Source organism: Bombina bombina, chromosome 5 (assembly GCF_027579735.1).
Source record: "Bombina bombina isolate aBomBom1 chromosome 5, aBomBom1.pri, whole genome shotgun sequence".
In the NCBI taxonomy this organism is placed as follows: Eukaryota; Metazoa; Chordata; class Amphibia; order Anura; family Bombinatoridae; genus Bombina; species Bombina bombina.
The window spans coordinates 877,278,337-877,298,833 of NC_069503.1; the positions used below are offsets into that span (position 1 = coordinate 877,278,337).

Consider the following 20,497-nt stretch of genomic DNA (forward strand, 5'->3'; position numbering starts at 1 on the left):
CTTATCCTGGGGCAGAAAAGACCCTTTTCCGCCTGTAACATCGGAAATAATTTCCGCCAAACCCGGTCCAAATAAGTTCTTGCCCTTGTAAGGAAGAGCCATCAGTTTAGCCTTAGATGAAACATCAGCTGACCAAGACTTCAACCATAAATCCCGCCTGGCCATAACAGCAAAACCAGAAGCCTTAGCTCCCAATCTAAGGACCTCAAGAACTGCATCAGCAATATAGGAATTGGCGAAACTGAGAACTCTGATTCTGTTCTGAATCTCGTCAAGAGGTGTTTCCTCCTGTAGAAATCTGTTAATGCCTCAATTCCTGGGCATATATTTGTATTTATTGCTTGTCTCTGCACAATTCGTTTTCATGTTAAATGATAACCCATTCATCACTTAATTAACTCTGCTGATTTTGTTCATTGCTAAGGTTAATAACATTTTTCCTTAGAAGCAAATCTCAGCTACGAAACTATAATTTATAAACAAAAGGTTTATCAGACATACTGTTTAAACCTTACAGTATCTTTAATTTAAAAAAAAAAACTGTAATGTAAGCTTAGAAGCAGGCCCATTTTTGGTTCAGAACCTGGGTAGCGCTTGCTGATTGGTGTCTAAATGTAGCCATCCAATCAGCAAGCGCTAAACAGGTTCTGAACCATAATGGGCCGTCTCCTAAGCTTTCTTTCCATCTTTTTAAAATAAAGATAACAAGAGAATGAAGAAAAATTGATAATGGGAGTAAATTAGAAATGTGCATGCTCTATCTGAATCATGAAAGTTTATTTTTGACTATACTATCCCTTTAAACCTGAAGAAAGAACCTTCACTATCAGAGAAAGGCAATATACTGTCTGAATCTGAAATCTCACCCTCTGAGTGAGAATTTTCCTCATCCTCCGATCTTAAAGGAACCTGAGGGTCAGCATTAGAAACGGATTCCCTAGTCTCTGAAACTTTAGATTTCCTCTTGCGCTTCCCAGAAAATATGGGAAACTCGGCTAAGGCTGTAGATATCGCTGAGGATACCTGTACAGAGGAACCGCAGGACACAGTGTTAGCTGCCATAGAGGATTGGGATGAAATAGGAAAATGTCCTGGCATTACCTGGACAACATCCTCCTGAGAGACATAAGGCTCAACATTAAAAAACTTGCCTTTACCCTGCAATGTCTGTTTAACACAGGAAGAACAGAACTTCATTGGAGCTGCAATTTGTGCATCTAAACACAATAAACAGGGATAGAAAAGAGTGGATTCATATCCAACATAACTGGTAATTATCCTCTATTCAAACTCTTTAGCGTTTAATATTGAACAACAATCAAAAAGAATTAAGTCTTTAATAAAAACTTTTAATAACCAATACCTCAGGTAAAAAACCTCCCTCCGCACCTCAGTATACTGAGGTGCCCTTACCACTACTTGAAGCGGATCAACTCTGCAATGTATTCACTTGCGCTCCTAAAGTGCTCCTCACTACGCAGGAAGAAATCCACACAGAGCAGAAAAGCGCAGGCCCGATGACATCACAGACGTCAGAAGGCGCAAAAACACTCCCGTGGTCTGGACAAGGAGGTGGGCGTGGTTAAACAACCGCCCGCAATCTGAAGAAAAACCGTTAAACTAACCAAAAACAGTGCAGCCTAAAAAAACACATCAAAAATTAGCCTTGAGACTCTTAAGTCTCACATGTCTCTTCTCAGCCTGTGCCTGCAAACATGTCATAGTAATAACACCCATCTCATAAGTGAATTATCCGTCCCTTACATTATATTAAACAGGAATTTTAAAGTGCCCCTCTCCCATAGGAAGGATAAAAGCACTTACCTGCTATGCTGTCTGACATAACGACAGCTCCTAATATGAGAGGACACATTCTCCTCACAGCGACTAGGATAACATCGATAGCCAAGTAACTAACTTAGATATCTAAAGTCAGGGCAGCTAAGTTAGAGAAATGGAGCAAGCACCACTTTGCAAGTTCTCCACGGCTTTAAAACCACCACAGCTCGACTGCAAAGACTAACGTCAGCTAGGTTATACCCTGTAGCTTGATTGAAGACTCAATTTTCTTTAAAAATATAATTTTAATTACACACAAAAAATTCACCTCCTCCATGCACATAGAGGCAAAGAGAATGACTGGGGGTTATGGGTAAGGAAGTGATACTTAACAGTTTTTACTGTGGTGCTCTTTGCCTCCTCCTGATGGCGAGGAGTGGTATTCCCAAAAGTAATTAAGAAGAACCCGTGGACTCACCACATCTTTAGAAGAAAACAGAATTTATGTTTACCTGATAAATTACTTTCTCCAACGGTGTGTCCGGTCCACGGCGTCATCCTTACTTGTGGGATATTCTCTTCCCCAACAGGAAATGGCAAAGAGCCCAGCAAAGCTGGTCACATGATCCCTCCTAGGCTCCGCCTACCCCAGTCATTCGACCGACGTTAAGGAGGAATATTTGCATAGGAGAAACCATATGGTACCGTGGTGACTGTAGTTAAAGAAAATAAATTATCAGACCTGATTAAAAAAACCAGGGCGGGCCGTGGACCGGACACACCGTTGGAGAAAGTAATTTATCAGGTAAACATAAATTCTGTTTTCTCCAACATAGGTGTGTCCGGTCCACGGCGTCATCCTTACTTGTGGGAACCAATACCAAAGCTTTAGGACACGGATGAAGGGAGGGAGCAAATCAGGTCACCTAAATGGAAGGCACCACGGCTTGCAAAACCTTTCTCCCAAAAATAGCCTCAGAAGAAGCAAAAGTATCAAACTTGTAAAATTTGGTAAAAGTGTGCAGTGAAGACCAAGTCGCTGCCCTACATATCTGATCAACAGAAGCCTCGTTCTTGAAGGCCCATGTGGAAGCCACAGCCCTAGTGGAATGAGCTGTGATTCTTTCGGGAGGCTGCCGTCCGGCAGTCTCGTAAGCCAATCTGATGATGCTTTTAATCCAAAAAGAGAGAGAGGTAGAAGTTGCTTTTTGACCTCTCCTTTTACCAGAATAAACAACAAACAAGGAAGATGTTTGTCTAAAATCCTTTGTAGCATCTAAATAGAATTTTAGAGCGCGAACAACATCCAAATTGTGCAACAAACGTTCCTTCTTTGAAACTGGTTTCGGACACAGAGAAGGTACGATAATATCCTGGTTAATGTTTTTGTTAGAAACAACTTTTGGAAGAAAACCAGGTTTAGTACGTAAAACCACCTTATCTGCATGGAACACCAGATAAGGAGGAGAACACTGCAGAGCAGATAATTCTGAAACTCTTCTAGCAGAAGAAATTGCAACTAAAAACAAAACTTTCCAAGATAATAACTTAATATCAACGGAATGCAAGGGTTCAAACGGAACCCCCTGAAGAACTGAAAGAACTAAATTGAGACTCCAAGGAGGAGTCAAAGGTTTGTAAACAGGCTTAATTCTAACCAGAACCTGAACAAAGGCTTGAACATCTGGCACAGCGGCCAGCTTTTTGTGAAGTAACACAGACAAGGCAGAAATCTGTCCCTTCAGGGAACTTGCAGATAATCCTTTTTCCAATCCTTCTTGAAGGAAGGATAGAATCCTAGGAATCTTAACCTTGTCCCAAGGGAATCCTTTAGATTCACACCAACAGATATATTTTTTCCAAATTTTGTGGTAAATCTTTCTAGTTACAGGCTTTCTGGCCTGAACAAGAGTATCGATAACAGAATCTGAGAATCCTCGCTTCGATAAGATCAAGCGTTCAATCTCCAAGCAGTCAGCTGGAGTGAAACCAGATTCGGATGTTCGAACGGACCCTGAACAAGAAGGTCTCGTCTCAAAGGTAGCTTCCAAGGAGGAGCCGATGACATATTCACCAGATCTGCGTACCAAGTCCTGCGTGGCCACGCAGGAGCTATCAAGATCACCGACGCCCTCTCCTGATTGATCCTGGCTACCAGCCTGGGGATGAGAGGAAACGGCGGGAACACATAAGCTAGTTTGAAGGTCCAAGGTGCTACTAGTGCATCCACTAGAGCCGCCTTGGGATCCCTGGATCTGGACCCGTAGCAAGGAACTTTGAAGTTCTGACGAGAGGCCATCAGATCCATGTCTGGAATGCCCCACAGCTGAGTGACTTGGGCAAAGATTTCCGGATGGAGTTCCCACTCCCCCGGATGCAATGTCTGACGACTCAGAAAATCCGCTTCCCAATTTTCCACTCCTGGGATGTGGATAGCAGACAGGTGGCAGGAGTGAGACTCCGCCCATAGAATGATTTTGGTCACTTCTTCCATCGCCAGGGAACTCCTTGTTCCCCCCTGATGGTTGATGTACGCAACAGTTGTCATGTTGTCTGATTGAAACCGTATGAACTTGGCCCTCGCAAGCTGAGGCCAAGCCTTGAGAGCATTGAATATCGCTCTCAGTTCCAGAATATTTATCGGTAGAAGAGATTCTTCCCGAGACCAAAGACCCTGAGCTTTCAGGGATCCCCAGACCGCGCCCCAGCCCATCAGACTGGCGTCGGTCGTGACAATGACCCACTCTGGTCTGCGGAATGTCATCCCTCGTGACAGGTTGTCCAGGGACAGCCACCAACGGAGTGAGTCTCTGGTCCTCTGATTTACTTGTATCTTCGGAGACAAGTCTGTATAGTCCCCATTCCACTGACTGAGCATGCACAGTTGTAATGGTCTTAGATGAATGCGTGCAAAAGGAACTATGTCCATTGCCGCTACCATCAACCCGATCACTTCCATGCACTGAGCTATGGAAGGAAGAGGAACGGAATGGAGTATCCGACAAGAGTCTAGAAGTTTTGTTTTTCTGGCCTCTGTCAGAAAAATCCTCATTTCTAAGGAGTCTATTATTGTTCCCAAGAAGGGAACCCTTGTTGACGGAGATAGAGAACTCTTTTCCACGTTCACTTTCCATCCGTGAGATCTGAGAAAGGCCAGGACAATGTCCGTGTGAGCCTTTGCTTGAGGAAGGGACGACGCTTGAATCAGAATGTCGTCCAAGTAAGGTACTACAGCAATGCCCCTTGGTCTTAGCACAGCTAGAAGGGACCCTAGTACCTTTGTGAAAATCCTTGGAGCAGTGGCTAATCCGAAAGGAAGCGCCACGAACTGGTAATGTTTGTCCAGGAATGCGAACCTCAGGAACCGATGATGTTCCTTGTGGATAGGAATATGTAGATACGCATCCTTTAAATCCACCGTGGTCATGAATTGACCTTCCTGGATGGAAGGAAGAATAGTTCGAATGGTTTCCATCTTGAACGATGGAACCTTGAGAAACTTGTTTAAGATCTTGAGATCTAAGATTGGTCTGAACGTTCCCTCTTTTTTGGGAACTATAAACAGATTGGAGTAGAACCCCATCCCTTGTTCTCTTAATGGAACGGGATGAATCACTCCCATTTTTAACAGGTCTTCTACACAATGTAAGAATGCCTGTCTTTTTATGTGGTCTGAAGACAACTGAGACCTGTGGAACCTCCCCCTTGGGGGAAGTCCCTTGAATTCCAGAAGATAACCTTGGGAGACTATTTCTAGCGCCCAAGGATCCAGAACATCTCTTGCCCAAGCCTGAGCGAAGAGAGAGAGTCTGCCCCCCACCAGATCCGGTCCCGGATCGGGGGCCAACATTTCATGCTGTCTTGGTAGCAGTGGCAGGTTTCTTGGCCTGCTTTCCCTTGTTCCAGCCTTGCATTGGTCTCCAAGCTGGCTTGGCTTGAGAAGTATTACCCTCTTGCTTAGAGGACGTAGCACTTTGGGCTGGTCCGTTTCTACGAAAGGGACGAAAATTAGGTTTATTTTTTGCCTTGAAAGGCCGATCCTGAGGAAGGGCGTGGCCCTTACCCCCAGTGATATCCGAGATAATCTCTTTCAAGTCAGGGCCAAACAGCGTTTTCCCCTTGAAAGGAATGTTAAGTAGCTTGTTCTTGGAAGACGCATCAGCCGACCAAGATTTCAACCAAAGCGCTCTGCGCGCCACAATAGCAAACCCAGAATTCTTAGCCGCTAACCTAGCCAATTGCAAAGTGGCGTCTAGGGTGAAAGAATTAGCCAATTTGAGAGCATTGATTCTGTCCATAATCTCCTCATAAGGAGGAGAATCACTGTCGACCGCCTTTATCAGCTCATCGAACCAGAAACATGCGGCTGTAGCGACAGGGACAATGCATGAAATTGGTTGTAGAAGGTAACCCTGCTGAACAAACATCTTTTTAAGCAAACCTTCTAATTTTTTATCCATAGGATCTTTGAAAGCACAACTATCCTCTATGGGTATAGTGGTGCGTTTGTTTAAAGTGGAAACCGCTCCCTCGACCTTGGGGACTGTCTGCCATAAGTCCTTTCTGGGGTCGACCATAGGAAACAATTTTTTAAATATGGGGGGAGGGACGAAAGGAATACCGGGCCTTTCCCATTCTTTATTAACAATGTCCGCCACCCGCTTGGGTATAGGAAAAGCTTCTGGGAGCCCCGGCACCTCTAGGAACTTGTCCATTTTACATAGTTTCTCTGGGATGACCAACTTGTCACAATCATCCAGAGTGGATAATACCTCCTTAAGCAGAATGCGGAGATGTTCCAACTTAAATTTAAATGCAATCACATCAGGTTCAGCTTGTTGAGAAATGTTCCCTGAATCAGTAATTTCTCCCTCAGACAAAACCTCCCTGGCCCCATCAGACTGAGTTAGGGGCCCTTCAGAAATATTAATATCAGCGTTGTCATGCTCTTCAGTATCTAAAACAGAGCAGTCGCGCTTACGCTGATAAGTGTTCATTTTGGCTAAAATGTTTTTGACAGAATTATCCATTACAGCCGTTAATTGTTGCATAGTAAGGAGTATTGGCGCGCTAGATGTACTAGGGGCCTCCTGAGTGGGCAAGACTCGTGTAGACGAAGGAGGGAATGATGCAGTACCATGCTTACTCCCCTCACTTGAGGAATCATCTTGGGCATCATTGTCATTGTCACATAAATCACATTTATTTAAATGAATAGGAATTCTGGCTTCCCCACATTCAGAACACAGTCTATCTGGTAGTTCAGACATGTTAAACAGGCATAAACTTGATAACAAGTACAAAAAACGTTTTAAAATAAAACCGTTACTGTCACTTTAAATTTTAAACTGAACACACTTTATTACTGCAAATGCGAAAAAACATGAAGGAATTGTTCAAAATTTACCAAATTTTCACCACAGTGTCTTAAAGCCTTAAAAGTATTGCACACCAAATTTGGAAGCTTTAACCCTTAAAATAACGGAACCGGAGCCGTTTTGAACTTTAACCCCTTTACAGTCCCTGGTATCTGCTTTGCTGAGACCCAACCAAGCCCCAAGGGGAATACGATACCAAATGACGCCTTCAGAAAGTCTTTTCTAAGTATCAGAGCTCCTCTCACATGCGACTGCATGCCATGCCTCTCAAAAACAAGTGCGCAACACCGGCGCGAAAATGAGGCTCTGCCTATGCTTTGGGAAAGCCCCTAAAGAATAAGGTGTCTAAAACAGTGCCTGCCGATATTATTATATCAAAATACCCAGATAAAATGATTCCTCAAGGCTAAATATGTGTTAATAATCAATCGATTTAGCCCAAAAAAAGTCTACAGTCTTAATAAGCCCTTTTTGAAGCCCTTATTTACAATCGTAATAAACATGGCTTACCGGATCCCAGAGGGAAAATGACAGCTTCCAGCATTACATCGTCTTGTTAGAATGTGTCATACCTCAAGCAGCAAGAGACTGCTCACTGTTCCCCCAACTGAAGTTAATTGCTCTCAACAGTCCTGTGTGGAACAGCCATGGATTTTAGTGACGGTTGCTAAAATCATTTTCCTCATACAAACAGAAATCTTCATCTCTTTTCTGTTTCTGAGTAAATAGTACATACCAGCACTATTTCAAAATAACAAACTCTTGATTGAATAATAAAAACTACAGTTAAACACTAAAAAACTCTAAGCCATCTCCGTGGAGATGTTGCCTGTACAACGGCAAAGAGAATGACTGGGGTAGGTGGAGCCTAGGAGGGATCATGTGACCAGCTTTGCTGGGCTCTTTGCCATTTCCTGTTGGGGAAGAGAATATCCCACAAGTAAGGATGACGCCGTGGACCGGACACACCTATGTTGGAGAAATAATATTTATTGGCACTTCTACATATCAAACATTGCATTTCTATTACTTAGGGACCTACATTTATATATTTCAGCTAAAAAGCAGAATTTATTCAAGTAAAGACCAAAATATGTATCTTTAGATAACGTACACATAAAATAAAAAGAGAAGAAGGTAGCACTCTTGTAGCAGGAAACACCTTTTATTAGAGCAACGTTTCGAGGCTACTTGCCTCTTTCTCAAGCTTACATACACTGAATTGAGAACAAGACTTTATAACTACAGGGTTTCCTAATAGGATCATATTTGTCAGTACATTTAGTACTATGAGTAACAGTATTTTTCATATCATCAAAAAGAATTGGTTTATGCTGAAGGAAGCCTGCCCTGACATATTGGAATTCAAAGAATTCCCTAGAGCAGCTTACCGCAAAAGTAACACCATGGGTAAGAAATTGGTGCGGGCACATATCAATACCACTACCAAGGGTCAAACGTTTTTGGGCACCCCTAGGAATGGGACTTCCCATGCCTGGGGTGTGCACAATGTAATAGCGTAATTAAAGGAGGAGAAATATCTCATCCCTATACAGGCAAGAAATTTAAGATCCCAGGGTATTTTACATGTAATTCCACATATGTGGTGTACGCTCTTAAGTGCCCATGTGGCCTATTATATATAGGCGAGACCACCCAGAAGGTCAAGGACCGCTTCTATCAGCACAAATCCAATATTGGTAATGATAAACTATCTCATCTTCCTGTCCCCTCCCACTTTTTGGATAAAGGCAATCAAGCCAACCAATTAAGATTTATGGTCATTGACCATGCAAATAAAAAATCCAGAGGAGGTGACAGGTTGAGAGATTTACTGTACAAGGAAGCCAAATGGATTTGGTTACTAGATACTATGTCACCAAAAGGGCTTAACAGAGAATTTGACCTTATGCCATTAATTTAAACATTTTTTCTCTTAGTTTAACATTATATTTTTTTATCCTATTATGCTGTTCCTCTATTCTGTGTAGCTATATTGTTTTTAATTGTATATAGTTGTTGGACCAATCCTCCAGTCAGCCTCTAATGGGTTAATAATTTATATTTTTTGCACTCAGTTGCTGTGTGATGTCATTTTGTTGCACACGCCCCTTGAGAGCCTGGGGATTGGCCCTTCACTAATTGCCTTGTGAATAAAGTCTTGTTCACAATTCAGTGTAAGCTTGAGAAAGAGGTAAGTAGCCTCGAAACGTTGCTCTAATAAAAGGTGTTTCCTGCTACAAGAGTGCTACCTTCTTCTCTTTTTGCTCTATTTCTTTAGACCTTAGAGAGGGGTCTTTGAAGGTTTGAGCACCTACTCTCTGCAAATCCTGCAGTGTTACATTTGGATGGGGATGATCCTGGAGTGCTGATCCAAACATTGACTTTACGTACACATAAAATAAGTTAATTTAAAATAGCTTGAAATTGCGGTAGATTTAGAACCTTGATCGGTGGTTTTCAAAGTGTGAGGTGGGCCTCCCCAAGGCAGGCTAGAGCATATAAGGGGAGGCGCGTGAGCAGTGGCATTTTATACTATCCAATGGAAACCACAAGCAACAGCTTACTTTGGCAAAACAGAAAAACATAATTTATGTAAGAACTTACCTGATAAATTCATTTCTTTCATATTAGCAAGAGTCCATGAGCTAGTGACGTATGGGATATACATTCCTACCAGGAGGGGCAAAGTTTCCCAAACCTCAAAATGCCTACAAATACTCCCCTCACCACACCCACAAATCAGTTTAACGAATAGCCAAGAAGTGGGGTGATAAGAAAAAGTGCGAAAGCATAAAAAATAAGGAATTGGAATAATTGTGCTTTATACAAAAAAATCAAAACCACCACAATGGACTCATGCTAATATGAAAGAAATGAATTTATCAGGTAAGTTCTTACATAAATTATGTTTTCTTTCATGTCATTAGCAAAAGTCCATGAGCTAGTGACGTATGGGATAATGACTACCCAAGATGTGGATCTTTCCACGCAAGAGTCACTAGAGAGGGAGGGATAAAATAAAGACAACCAATTCCGCTGAAAAAAATAATCCACACCCAAAATAAAGTTTAAATGAAAAAATAAGCAGAAGATTCAAACTGAAACAGCTGCCTGAAGTACTTTTCTACCAAAAACAGCTTCAGAAGAAGAAAACACATCAAAATGGTAGAATTTAGTAAAAGTATGCAAAGAAGACCAAGTTGCTGCTTTGCAAATCTGATCAACCGAAGATTCATTCCTAAACGCCCAGGAAGTAGAAACAGACCTAGTAGAATGAGCTGTAATCCTTTGAGGCGGAGTTTTACCCGACTCAACATAGGCATGATGAATTAAAGATTTCAACCAAGATGTCAAAGAAATGGCAGAAGCTTTCTGGCCTTTTCTAGAACCGGAAAAGATGACAAATAGACTAGAAGTCTTTCGGAAAGTCTTAGTAGCTTCAACATAATATTTCAAAGCTCTAACAACATCCAAAGAATGCAATGATTTCTCCTTAGAATTCTTAGGATTAGGACATAATGAAGGAACCACAATTTCTCTACTAATGTTGTTGGAATTCTCAACCTTAGGTAAAAATTCAAAAGAAGTTCGCAACACCGCCTTATCCTGATGAAAAATCAGAAAAGGAGACTCACAAGAAAGAGCAGACAATTCAGAAACTCTTCTGGCAGAAGAGATGGCCAAAAGGAACAAAACTTTCCAAGAAAGAAATTTAATGTCCAATGAATGCATAGGTTCAAACGGAGGAGCTTGAAGAGCCCCCAGAACCAAATTCAAACTCCAAGGAGGAGAAATTGACTTAATGACAGGTTTTATACGAACCAAGGCTTGTACAAAACAATGAATATCAGGAAGATTAGCAATCTTTCTGTGAAAAAGAACAGAGATTTGTCCTTTCAAGGAACTTGCGGACAAACCTTTATCTAAACCATCCTGAAGAAACTGTAAAATTCTCGGAATTCTAAAAGAATGCCAGGAAAAATGATGAGAAAGACACCAAGAAATATAGGTCTTCCAGACTCTATAATATATCTCTCTAGATACAGATTTACGAGCCTGTAACATAGTATTAATCACAGAGTCAGAGAAACCTCTTTGACCAAGAATCAAGCGTTCAATCTCCATACCTTTAAATTTAAGGATTTGAGATTCTGATGGTAAAAAAGACCTTGCGACAGAAGGTCTGGTCTTAACGGAAGAGACCACGGTTGGCAAGAAGCCATCCGGACAAGATCCGCATACCAAAACCTGTGAGGCCATGCTGGAGCTACCAGCAGAACAAACGAGCATTCCTTCAGAATCTTGGAGATTACTCTTGGAAGAAGAACTAGAGGCGGAAAGATATAGGCAGGATGATACTTCCAAGGAAGTGATAATGCATCCACTGCCTGCGCCTGAGGATCCCGGGATCTGGACAGATACCTGGGAAGTTTCTTGTTTAGATGAGAAGCCATCAGATCTATTTCTGGAAGTTCCCACATTTGAACAATCTGAAGAAATACCTCTGGGTGAAGAGACCATTCGCCCGGATGCAACGTTTGGCGACTGAGATAATCCGCTTCCCAATTGTCTACACCTGGGATATGAACCGCAGAGATTAGACAGGAGCTGGATTCCGCCCAAACCAGAATTCGAGATACTTCTTTCATAGCCAGAGGACTGTGAGTCCCTCCTTGATGATTGATGTATGCCATAGTTGTGACATTGTCTGTCTGAAAACAAATGAACGATTCTCTCTTCAGAAGAGGCCAAGACTGAAGAGCTCTGAAAATTGCACGGAGTTCCAAAATATTGATCGGTAATCTCACCTCCTGAGATTCCCAAACCCCTTGTGCCGTCAGAGACCCCCACACAGCTCCCCAACCTGTAAGACTTGCATCTGTTGAAATTACAGTCCAGGTCGGAAGAACAAAAGAAGCCCCCTGAACTAAACGATGGTGATCTGTCCACCACGTCAGAGAGTGTCGTACAATCGGTTTTAAAGATATTAATTGAGATATCTTTGTGTAATCCCTGCACCATTGGATCAGCATACAGAGGTGAAGAGGTCGCATGTGAAAACGAGCAAAGGGGATCGCGTCCGATGCAGCAGTCATAAGACCTAGAATTTCCATGCATAAGGCTACCGAAGGGAATGATTGTGACTGAAGGTTTCGACAAGCTGAAATCAATTTTAGACGTCTCTTGTCTGTCAAAGACAGAGTCATGGACACTGAATCTATCTGGAAACCCAAAAAGGTTACCCTTGTCTGAGGAATCAATGAACTTTTTAGTGAATTGATCCTCCAACCATGATTTTGAAGAAACAACACAAGTCGATTCGTATGAGATTCTGCTAAATGAGAAGACTGAGCAAGTACCAAGATATCGTCCAAATAAGGAAATACCACAATACCCTGTTCTCTGATTACAGACAGAAGGGCACCGAGAACCTTTGTAAAAATTCTTGGAGCTGTTGCTAGGCCAAACGGCAGAGCCACAAACTGGTAATGCTTGTCCAGGAAAGAGAATCTCAGAAACTGATAGTGAGCTGGATGAATCGGAATATGCAGATATGCATCCTGTAAATCTATTGTAGACATATAATGCCCTTGCTGAACAAAAGGCAGGATAGTCCTTACAGTTACCATTTTGAATGTTGCTATCCTTACATAACGATTCAATATTTTTAGATCCATAACTGGTCTGAAGGAATTCTCCTTCTTTGGTACAATGAAGAGATTTGAATAAAACCCCAGCCCCTGTTCCAGAACTGGAACTGGCATAATTACTCCAGCCAACTCTAGATCTGAAACACATTTCAGAAATGCTTGAGCTTTCGCTGGGTTTAGTGGGAGATGGGAAAGAAAAAATCTATTTGAAGGAGGTCTTATTTTTTAAACTAATTTTGTACCATTCTGAAACAATGTTCTGAATCCAAAGATTGTGAACAGAATTGATCCAAATTTATTTGAAAAAACCTAATATGCCCCCTACAAGCTGAGCTGGAATGAGGGACACACCTTCATGTGGACTTAGAAGCTGGCTTTGCTTTTCTAGAAGGCTTGGATTTATTCCAGACTGGAGATGGTTTCCAAACTGAAACTGCTCCTGAGGATGAAGGATCAGGCTTTTGTTCTTTGTTGAAACGAAAGGAACGAAAACGATTATTAGCCCTGTTTTTACCCTTAGATTTTTTATCCTGTGGTAAAAAAGTTCCTTTCCCACCAGTAACAGTTGAGATAATAGAATCCAACTGAGAACCAAATAATTTATTACCCTGGAAAGAAAGGGAAAGTAGAGTTGATTTAGAAGACATATCAGCATTCCAAGTTTTAAGCCATAAAGCTCTTCTAGCTAAAATAGCTAGAGACATAAACCTGACATCAACTCTAATAATATCAAAAATGGCATCACAGATAAAATTATTAGCATGTTGAAGAAGAATAATAATGCTATGAGAATCATGATCTGTTACTTGTTGCGCTAAAGTTTCCAACCAAAAAGTTGAAGCTGCAGCAACATCCGCCAAAGATATAGCAGGTCTAAGAAGATTACCTGAACACAAATAAGCTTTCCTTAGAAAGGATTCAATTTTCCTATCTAAAGGATCCTTAAAGGAAGTACCATCTGCCGTAGGAATAGTAGTACGTTTAGCAAGGGTAGAGATAGCCCCATCAACTTTAGGGATTTTGTCCCAAAACTCTAATCTGTCAGACGGCACAGGATATAATTGCTTAAAACGTTTAGAAGGAGTAAATGAATTACCCAAATTATTCCATTCCCTGGAAATTACTTCAGAAATAGCACCAGGAACAGGAAAAACTTCTGGAATAACTACAGGAGATTTAAAAACCTTGTCTAAACGTTTAGATTTAGTATCAAGAGGACCAGAATCCTCAATTTCTAATGCAATTAGGACTTCTTTAAGTAAAGAACGAATAAATTCCATTTTAAATAAATATGAAGATTTATCAGCATCAACCTCTGAACCAGAATCCTCTGAACCAGAAGAATCATTAGAATCAGAATGATGATGTTCATTTAAAAATTCATCTGGATAAAGAGAAGTTTTAAAAGACTTTTTATGTTTACTAGAAGGAGGAATAACAGACATAGCCTTCTTAATGGATTCAGAAACAAAATCTCTTATGTTATCAGGAACACTCTGAACATTAGATGTTGATGGAACTGCAACAGGTAATGGTACTTTACTAAAGGAAATATTTTCTGCATTAACAAGTTTGTCATGACATTTAATACAAACAACAGCTGGAGGAACAGCTACCAAAAGTTTACAGCAGATACACTTAGCTTTGGTAGTTCCAGCACCAGGCAGCGATTTTCCTGAAGTATCTTCTGACTCAGTTGCAACGTGAGACATCTTGCAATATGTAAGAGAAAAAACAACATATAAAGCAAAATTGATCAAATTCCTTAAATGACAGTTTCAGGAATGGGAAAAAATGCCAAAGAACAAGCTTCTAGCAACCAGAAGCAATGAAAAATGAGACTTAAATAATGTGTAGACAAAAGCGACGCTCATATTTTTTAGCGTCAAATAAGACGCCCACATTATTTGGCGCCTAAATGCTTTTGGCGGCAAAAATGACGCCACATCCGGAACGCCGACACTTTTGGCGCAAAAGAACGTCAAAAAATGACGCAACTTCCGGCGACACGTATGACGCCGGAAACAGAAAAAAATTTTTGCGCCAAAAAAGTCTGCGCCAAGAATGACTCAATAAAATGAAGCATTTTCAGCCCCCGCGAGCCTAAAAGCCCACAGGGAAAAAGTCAAATTTTTTAAGGTGAGAAAAAATGATTGATTCAAATGCATTATCCCAAATATGAAACTGACTGTCTGAAATAAGGAATGTTGAACATCCTGAGTCAAGGCAAATAAATGTTTGAATACATATATTTAGAACTTTATAAAAAAGTGCCCAACCATAGCTTTAGAGTGTCACAGAAAATAAGACTTACTTACCCCAGGACACTCATCTACATGTTTGTAGAAAGCCAAACCAGTACTGAAACGAAAATCAGCAGAGGTAATGGTAAATATATAAGAGTATATCGTCGATCTGAAAAGGGAGGTAAGAGATGAATCTCTACGACCGATAACAGAGAACCTATGAAATAGACCCCGTAGAAGGAGATCATTGAATTCAAATAGGCAATACCCTCCTCACATCCCTCTGACATTCACTGCATGCTGAGAGGAAAACCGGGCTCCAACCTGCTGCGGAGCGCATATCAACGTAGAATCTAGCACAAACTTACTTCACCACCTCCATAGGAGGCAAAGTTTGTAAAAACTGATTTGTGGGTGTGGTGAGGGGTGTATTTGTAGGCATTTTGAGGTTTAGGAAACTTTGTCCCTCCTGGTAGGAATGTATATCCCATACGTCACTAGCTCATGGACTCTTGCTAATTACATGAAAGAAATGTTTTTTTAAGAGCCGACAATGGCACATGCCATGTTGTGCTGGAATGTAGGTGGAAGAAAGGCACCGAGGTTGAAATCGCTCAGTGACTGCATTGTATCTGTTGTCTTGATTAGTAACTTGTGTTTAAAACAGGAGTAACAATGTGCAAATTGAAACATAAGTGAAGCGCTCTTTTGGTTTAGCAGCATCAGCTCCTAAAGGGACAGTAAACCTACAAAATAATGTTATATAATTCTGCACATTCTTTTTTTTAGCTGCAACTTTCTAAATCAAAAGCTTTCAGAGATTTTTTTATTCCAAAATTGAATTTACCTGAACTCCGCTCATAGCTCTACTGAGTGGATCTTGTTTTTCAAAAGCGCTTTACGCCATTAAACTGTATGCAGCTCGCATCCACTCTGGTCTGCTAGCGGAAGCGAGCTACATACAGTTTAATGACGCGATCGGGCGCGCTGTGACTAGACAGAGACTTTACGTACCTAGAACAATGGAGTGGAGAAAAGTGTCAATTACATAAACTAAACTAAACTGTTGAAGAGTGGGAAACTCTTATATTTAAAATGAAGTTTTTTTGTTGTTTTTTATAAATATGTCCCTGATTAAAAAGTTCCCCCATTTAGAGGAGAACAAACATCTTAAAGTTACAGGTCTTCAAGCTTATTTGCTGTCTTGATATAAAATGAGAAATCATTACTCACATTATTAAGTTTCACAAAAAGAATTAGGGTGATTGTTATACTGTGAAAAACATGGTATAAATGACAAGTCAATGTAAAATATTTACATGAATTTACTTTTAATAATTTGAACACAGACCTATAAGCATAGTTAGGATTCGCTCTGTCCTACTACACAGACATAGAATCATAGAAACATAGATATTGATGGCAGATAAGACCCATAGGCCCAGCAAGTCTGCCCGATATTACCTAACAGTATAAACTTATCTAGTTTGTAGGATTGCCTTATGCTTGTCCCATGCATTTTTAAAGTCCCATGCATTTTTAAAGTCCCCCACAGTGTTTGTCGCTACTACCTCTTGAGGAAGTTCATTCCATAAATCAATCACTCTTTCTGTAAAGAAGTGCTTCCTCAAATTACTCCTGAATCTACTACCCTTTAGCTTGAGCTCTTGACCCCTTGTTCTTGAATATTCCATTTTATGTAAAATACCCACAGCCTCAGTTTTACTAAGCCCTTTAACGTACTTGAAAGTTGCTATCATATCACCTCTTTCCCTTCTCTCCTCTAAGCTATACATATTTAGGTAATTGAGCCTATCCTGGTAAGTTTTCTTTTTTAGACTATGTACCATTTTGGTAGCCCTCCTTTGCACAGATTCAAGTTTGTTAATATCCTTCTGAAGATATGGCCACCAGAACTGCACACAATACTCAAGATGAGGCCTAACTAATGATTTATAAAGTGGCATAATAACCTTACTATTTCTGCTGCAAATACCTCTACCAATACATCCAATCATTCTGCTAGCCTTACTCGCTGCATTACCTCTATATTTAATGTAGCAGTTGGTACAGTGTAGCAGAGGCTAGATTAAGTGATTTATTACAGGGTGTTAGTGACTATTTGAGCTCAAATACTTTATGATACAATGCCTATTGTAATTCGATTCTGTTTTGTTTTTTTCCTCGTGTTTTGATAGCTTTGTAAGTTGCAATATCTTATTTATAGCCTTGACTCAAGCTAACTTTATGCATCTTTGAAAACCATATCAAAACCATGTGAAGCTTTGTTGATTATGTGGTTCCAACTTCATATTTAAAATTCTTATTATTTCTGCATACCACGTCCATTCATGGTGTTACATGCTTCTTAAAAGACCAGTAAGTGCCTCATTGTACACTGGCACATATGGTATATAAATCAATGCACATTTAAAGGGACATAACAAAATATAAAATGTTGATATACTTGAAAGTGATGCAGCATAGCTGTAAAAAGCTGACTAGAAAATATCACCTGAATATCTCTATGTAAAAAAGAAAGATATGCTTCCTCAAAATGTCCTAAGTATTCACACCCCATTGTAAAGGACTTTAAGCTGCAAATCAGTATGCCTGTCCCGGGACTTGCAAGGGAGCATGCCTCATGCACACTCATGTTATTTCCGTATTCAGTTTAAGGAAATTTACTATGAAATTTCATGAGATCATAGTAAAACAGTTCATGACTTTAGCACTGCTGATGCCGATTGGCTGTTCTTCATTTCTTTTCTTTTTTTTTTTTTTTTTTTTTTCCTGCAGCTGAGCAGTCACTGAAAGTTAACTTTTTACAGAGCACTTACTCTGGTGAGCTGAAGAAATTGTGTGGTAAAAATATTCCTTTTCTGCATAGAGATGCTTAGGTGATATTTTCTTGTCAGTGCTTTACAGTTATGCTGCATCACTTTAAAGTAATATTGCATAGTATTATGTCCCATTAAGTAAACATTCATTCCTATATGGGCAATCACACATTATGTTTGAATGTGTAGTTTTTGAAAATTCAAGGGATGCAGTTATTTTGCCTTACATTGAGACAGGGCTGTTTATAATTAATCCAAATGTTCTATTTACAGTTTTCAACCAAAGAAAAAATACCAGCAAAAATGGAAGAATGACACTAGAGTTTGCAGTCTCTTATTTATAATTTATAATTCAGTTTTGGTTGAATTAAAAACCTATTTATGGGTTAAAAACAAAGGTGAACAACAACTTACCTCTTTACCAAATTTTGAAAAGAGTGCAAAGCAGGAAAACTTTTCTGGATCTTCTTGAATTTTTTTAAAACTTTTTGGACTTGCACCCTGTTAGAAAGTAACAGTTTACTGTTAGAAAGCTTTATATGAATTATCAACTTGATTAACCCCTTAATGACCACAATGTACCCTGTATGTCACTGGTCGTTAAGGGTTTTTTCAGGACATAATAGCACAAGTCTAGCAAGAACACGCTATTAATGCCCTCCCTCCAGAAGGCTTTGTGGAATAGAGCAGTCTTAACGCTGGTGGCAAGACCGCGCTATAAAACAATCAAGTCCCAAAAAAAGGCCAGCGACATACAGGGTACGTCGCTGGTCCTTAAGGGGTTAAAACAGCAAAATGAAAAGCAATTAATATTAATCCATACTGGCATATTTGTGTTAGACAATTGTTTTTTTATAATAAATATTTATCCTTATTCTTTCACAACTATGGTTCCAAGATTATGAAATTTAAAATATTATTATAAGATCAGATTTGCTATATATATATATATATATATATATATATATATATATATATATATATATATATATATATATATATATATATATATATATATATATATATCTATATCTATCTATATCTATATCTATATATATATATTAATATTAATCCATTTTGACATATTGTTAACTTAACTAGACAGTTTGTCCAGAATCATTCTTCCTCTTTTCTTTACATTTCAGTACTTACAAAGCAAAATTGAAATGGATAAATCTTAGTAGTATTTAAATATGCTTCTACTGACATTTTGGAAAACGTCTCCTTTCAAAAAAAACATAATATATGCTTACCTGATAAATGAATTTATTTTATGGTGGTGAGAATCAACAATCCATTACTCCTGAGAAATACTCTTCCTGGCCACTAGGAGGAGGCAAAGATCCCCAAACCTCAAGAGCTCTATAAAACCCCTCCCACTTTACAGGAAACTAGTCTGACGTATAGCTAAGCAAGAAAGGTAGGAAAAGGAATAAGAGCAAAATAATAGGAGCAGGAAAAAAAACAACACAAATTTATGCTTACCTGATAAATTAATTTATTTCATGGTGGTGAGAGTCCATGATCCATTACATATGGAAATTACTCTTCTCTAAAACTAGGAGGAGGCAAAGATTCCCAAAACCCAAGAGCTCTATAAAACATCACACATTACTCAGCCTAATGTATAGCCAAGCAAGTGAGGTAAGAAAAAGGAATAAGAGCCAAAAAGGAGCAAAAAAAACAAAGGATGGGTGTGACGAACCAAGGTTATCCAACCCTGCGCCAGTCACTTATTTGGCACAGAAAGGGTTATCAGCCCCCTTTTACAGTCACCAATAGGTCACAATCTAGCCACACCAGGCAAGCTTGTGATTCAGTTTAGTGGGTGCAAGGGTTAACCACACTCCCTAGTCTGTACTAGACGTAAGAGAAATGCCCAAAACTCCCTTTTAATGCCACCCACAATCAATCCTATAGCTCTAATACTGCCACCACTTAAAATTTATTAAAGGGGAAAATCCTAAGAAAAAACTTAGACTTTACACATTAACCCTCTAAATACAATTTAGCAGAAAATAACCTAAATTATACAGTTCTAATAGTCTTGTTCAGTAACGTGGTTCAATTATAAGACAAAGGCCAAACTTAATAAAGGAATTATTTATTATGCCAAAAATATTATGCACAATGCATTATTAATAAAAAAAGTTGTTGTAATAAAATTACACACGCAAACAGTTTTTCAAAATAAAAAGAAGAAAATTAGAAACCTTACACTGTACTAGTCTTTGGAATCTGTTACCAGAGAGATGGCATGAAGCAATTGGGTCCTTACTCTGTGTTGTCACAGCCTCCCTTGTAAGAATGACAATCTTATTGTTAAGAAATAAGATACTTAAACCTATTTTTCAGAGATTAGGTTGCCTAACCACACCCTCCTGGGCGGGCTAAGAAACCCCCCTGTCTTTATGACCTTCAATAAACTAATTTGTTGCCTGAAATTATAGAACCCATTATAATTTCTGCTAGGTAACTATCTCTATATTTACATATCAGGAACCTTTTAGTTTCATTTGGAGAATCGGTTTGATATCAAATATGCCATAGGTTGACATATTTACCTTCATTTAAGGTTATAACAGTTTTAAACACATTTA

The 20,497-nt window shown here is 39.6% G+C and overlaps 1 protein-coding gene across 1 annotated transcript in view; it reads right to left on the minus strand.

Annotated features, from left to right (window-relative positions):
- Positions 1-20,497, minus strand: part of PRKDC (protein kinase, DNA-activated, catalytic subunit) — a 2,064,551-nt gene that overhangs the window by 1,640,658 nt on the left and 403,396 nt on the right. Inside the window, 1 exon segment of the mRNA XM_053715028.1 lies at positions 18,312-18,398. Within this exon segment, the coding sequence (XP_053571003.1) occupies positions 18,312-18,398 (87 nt within the window).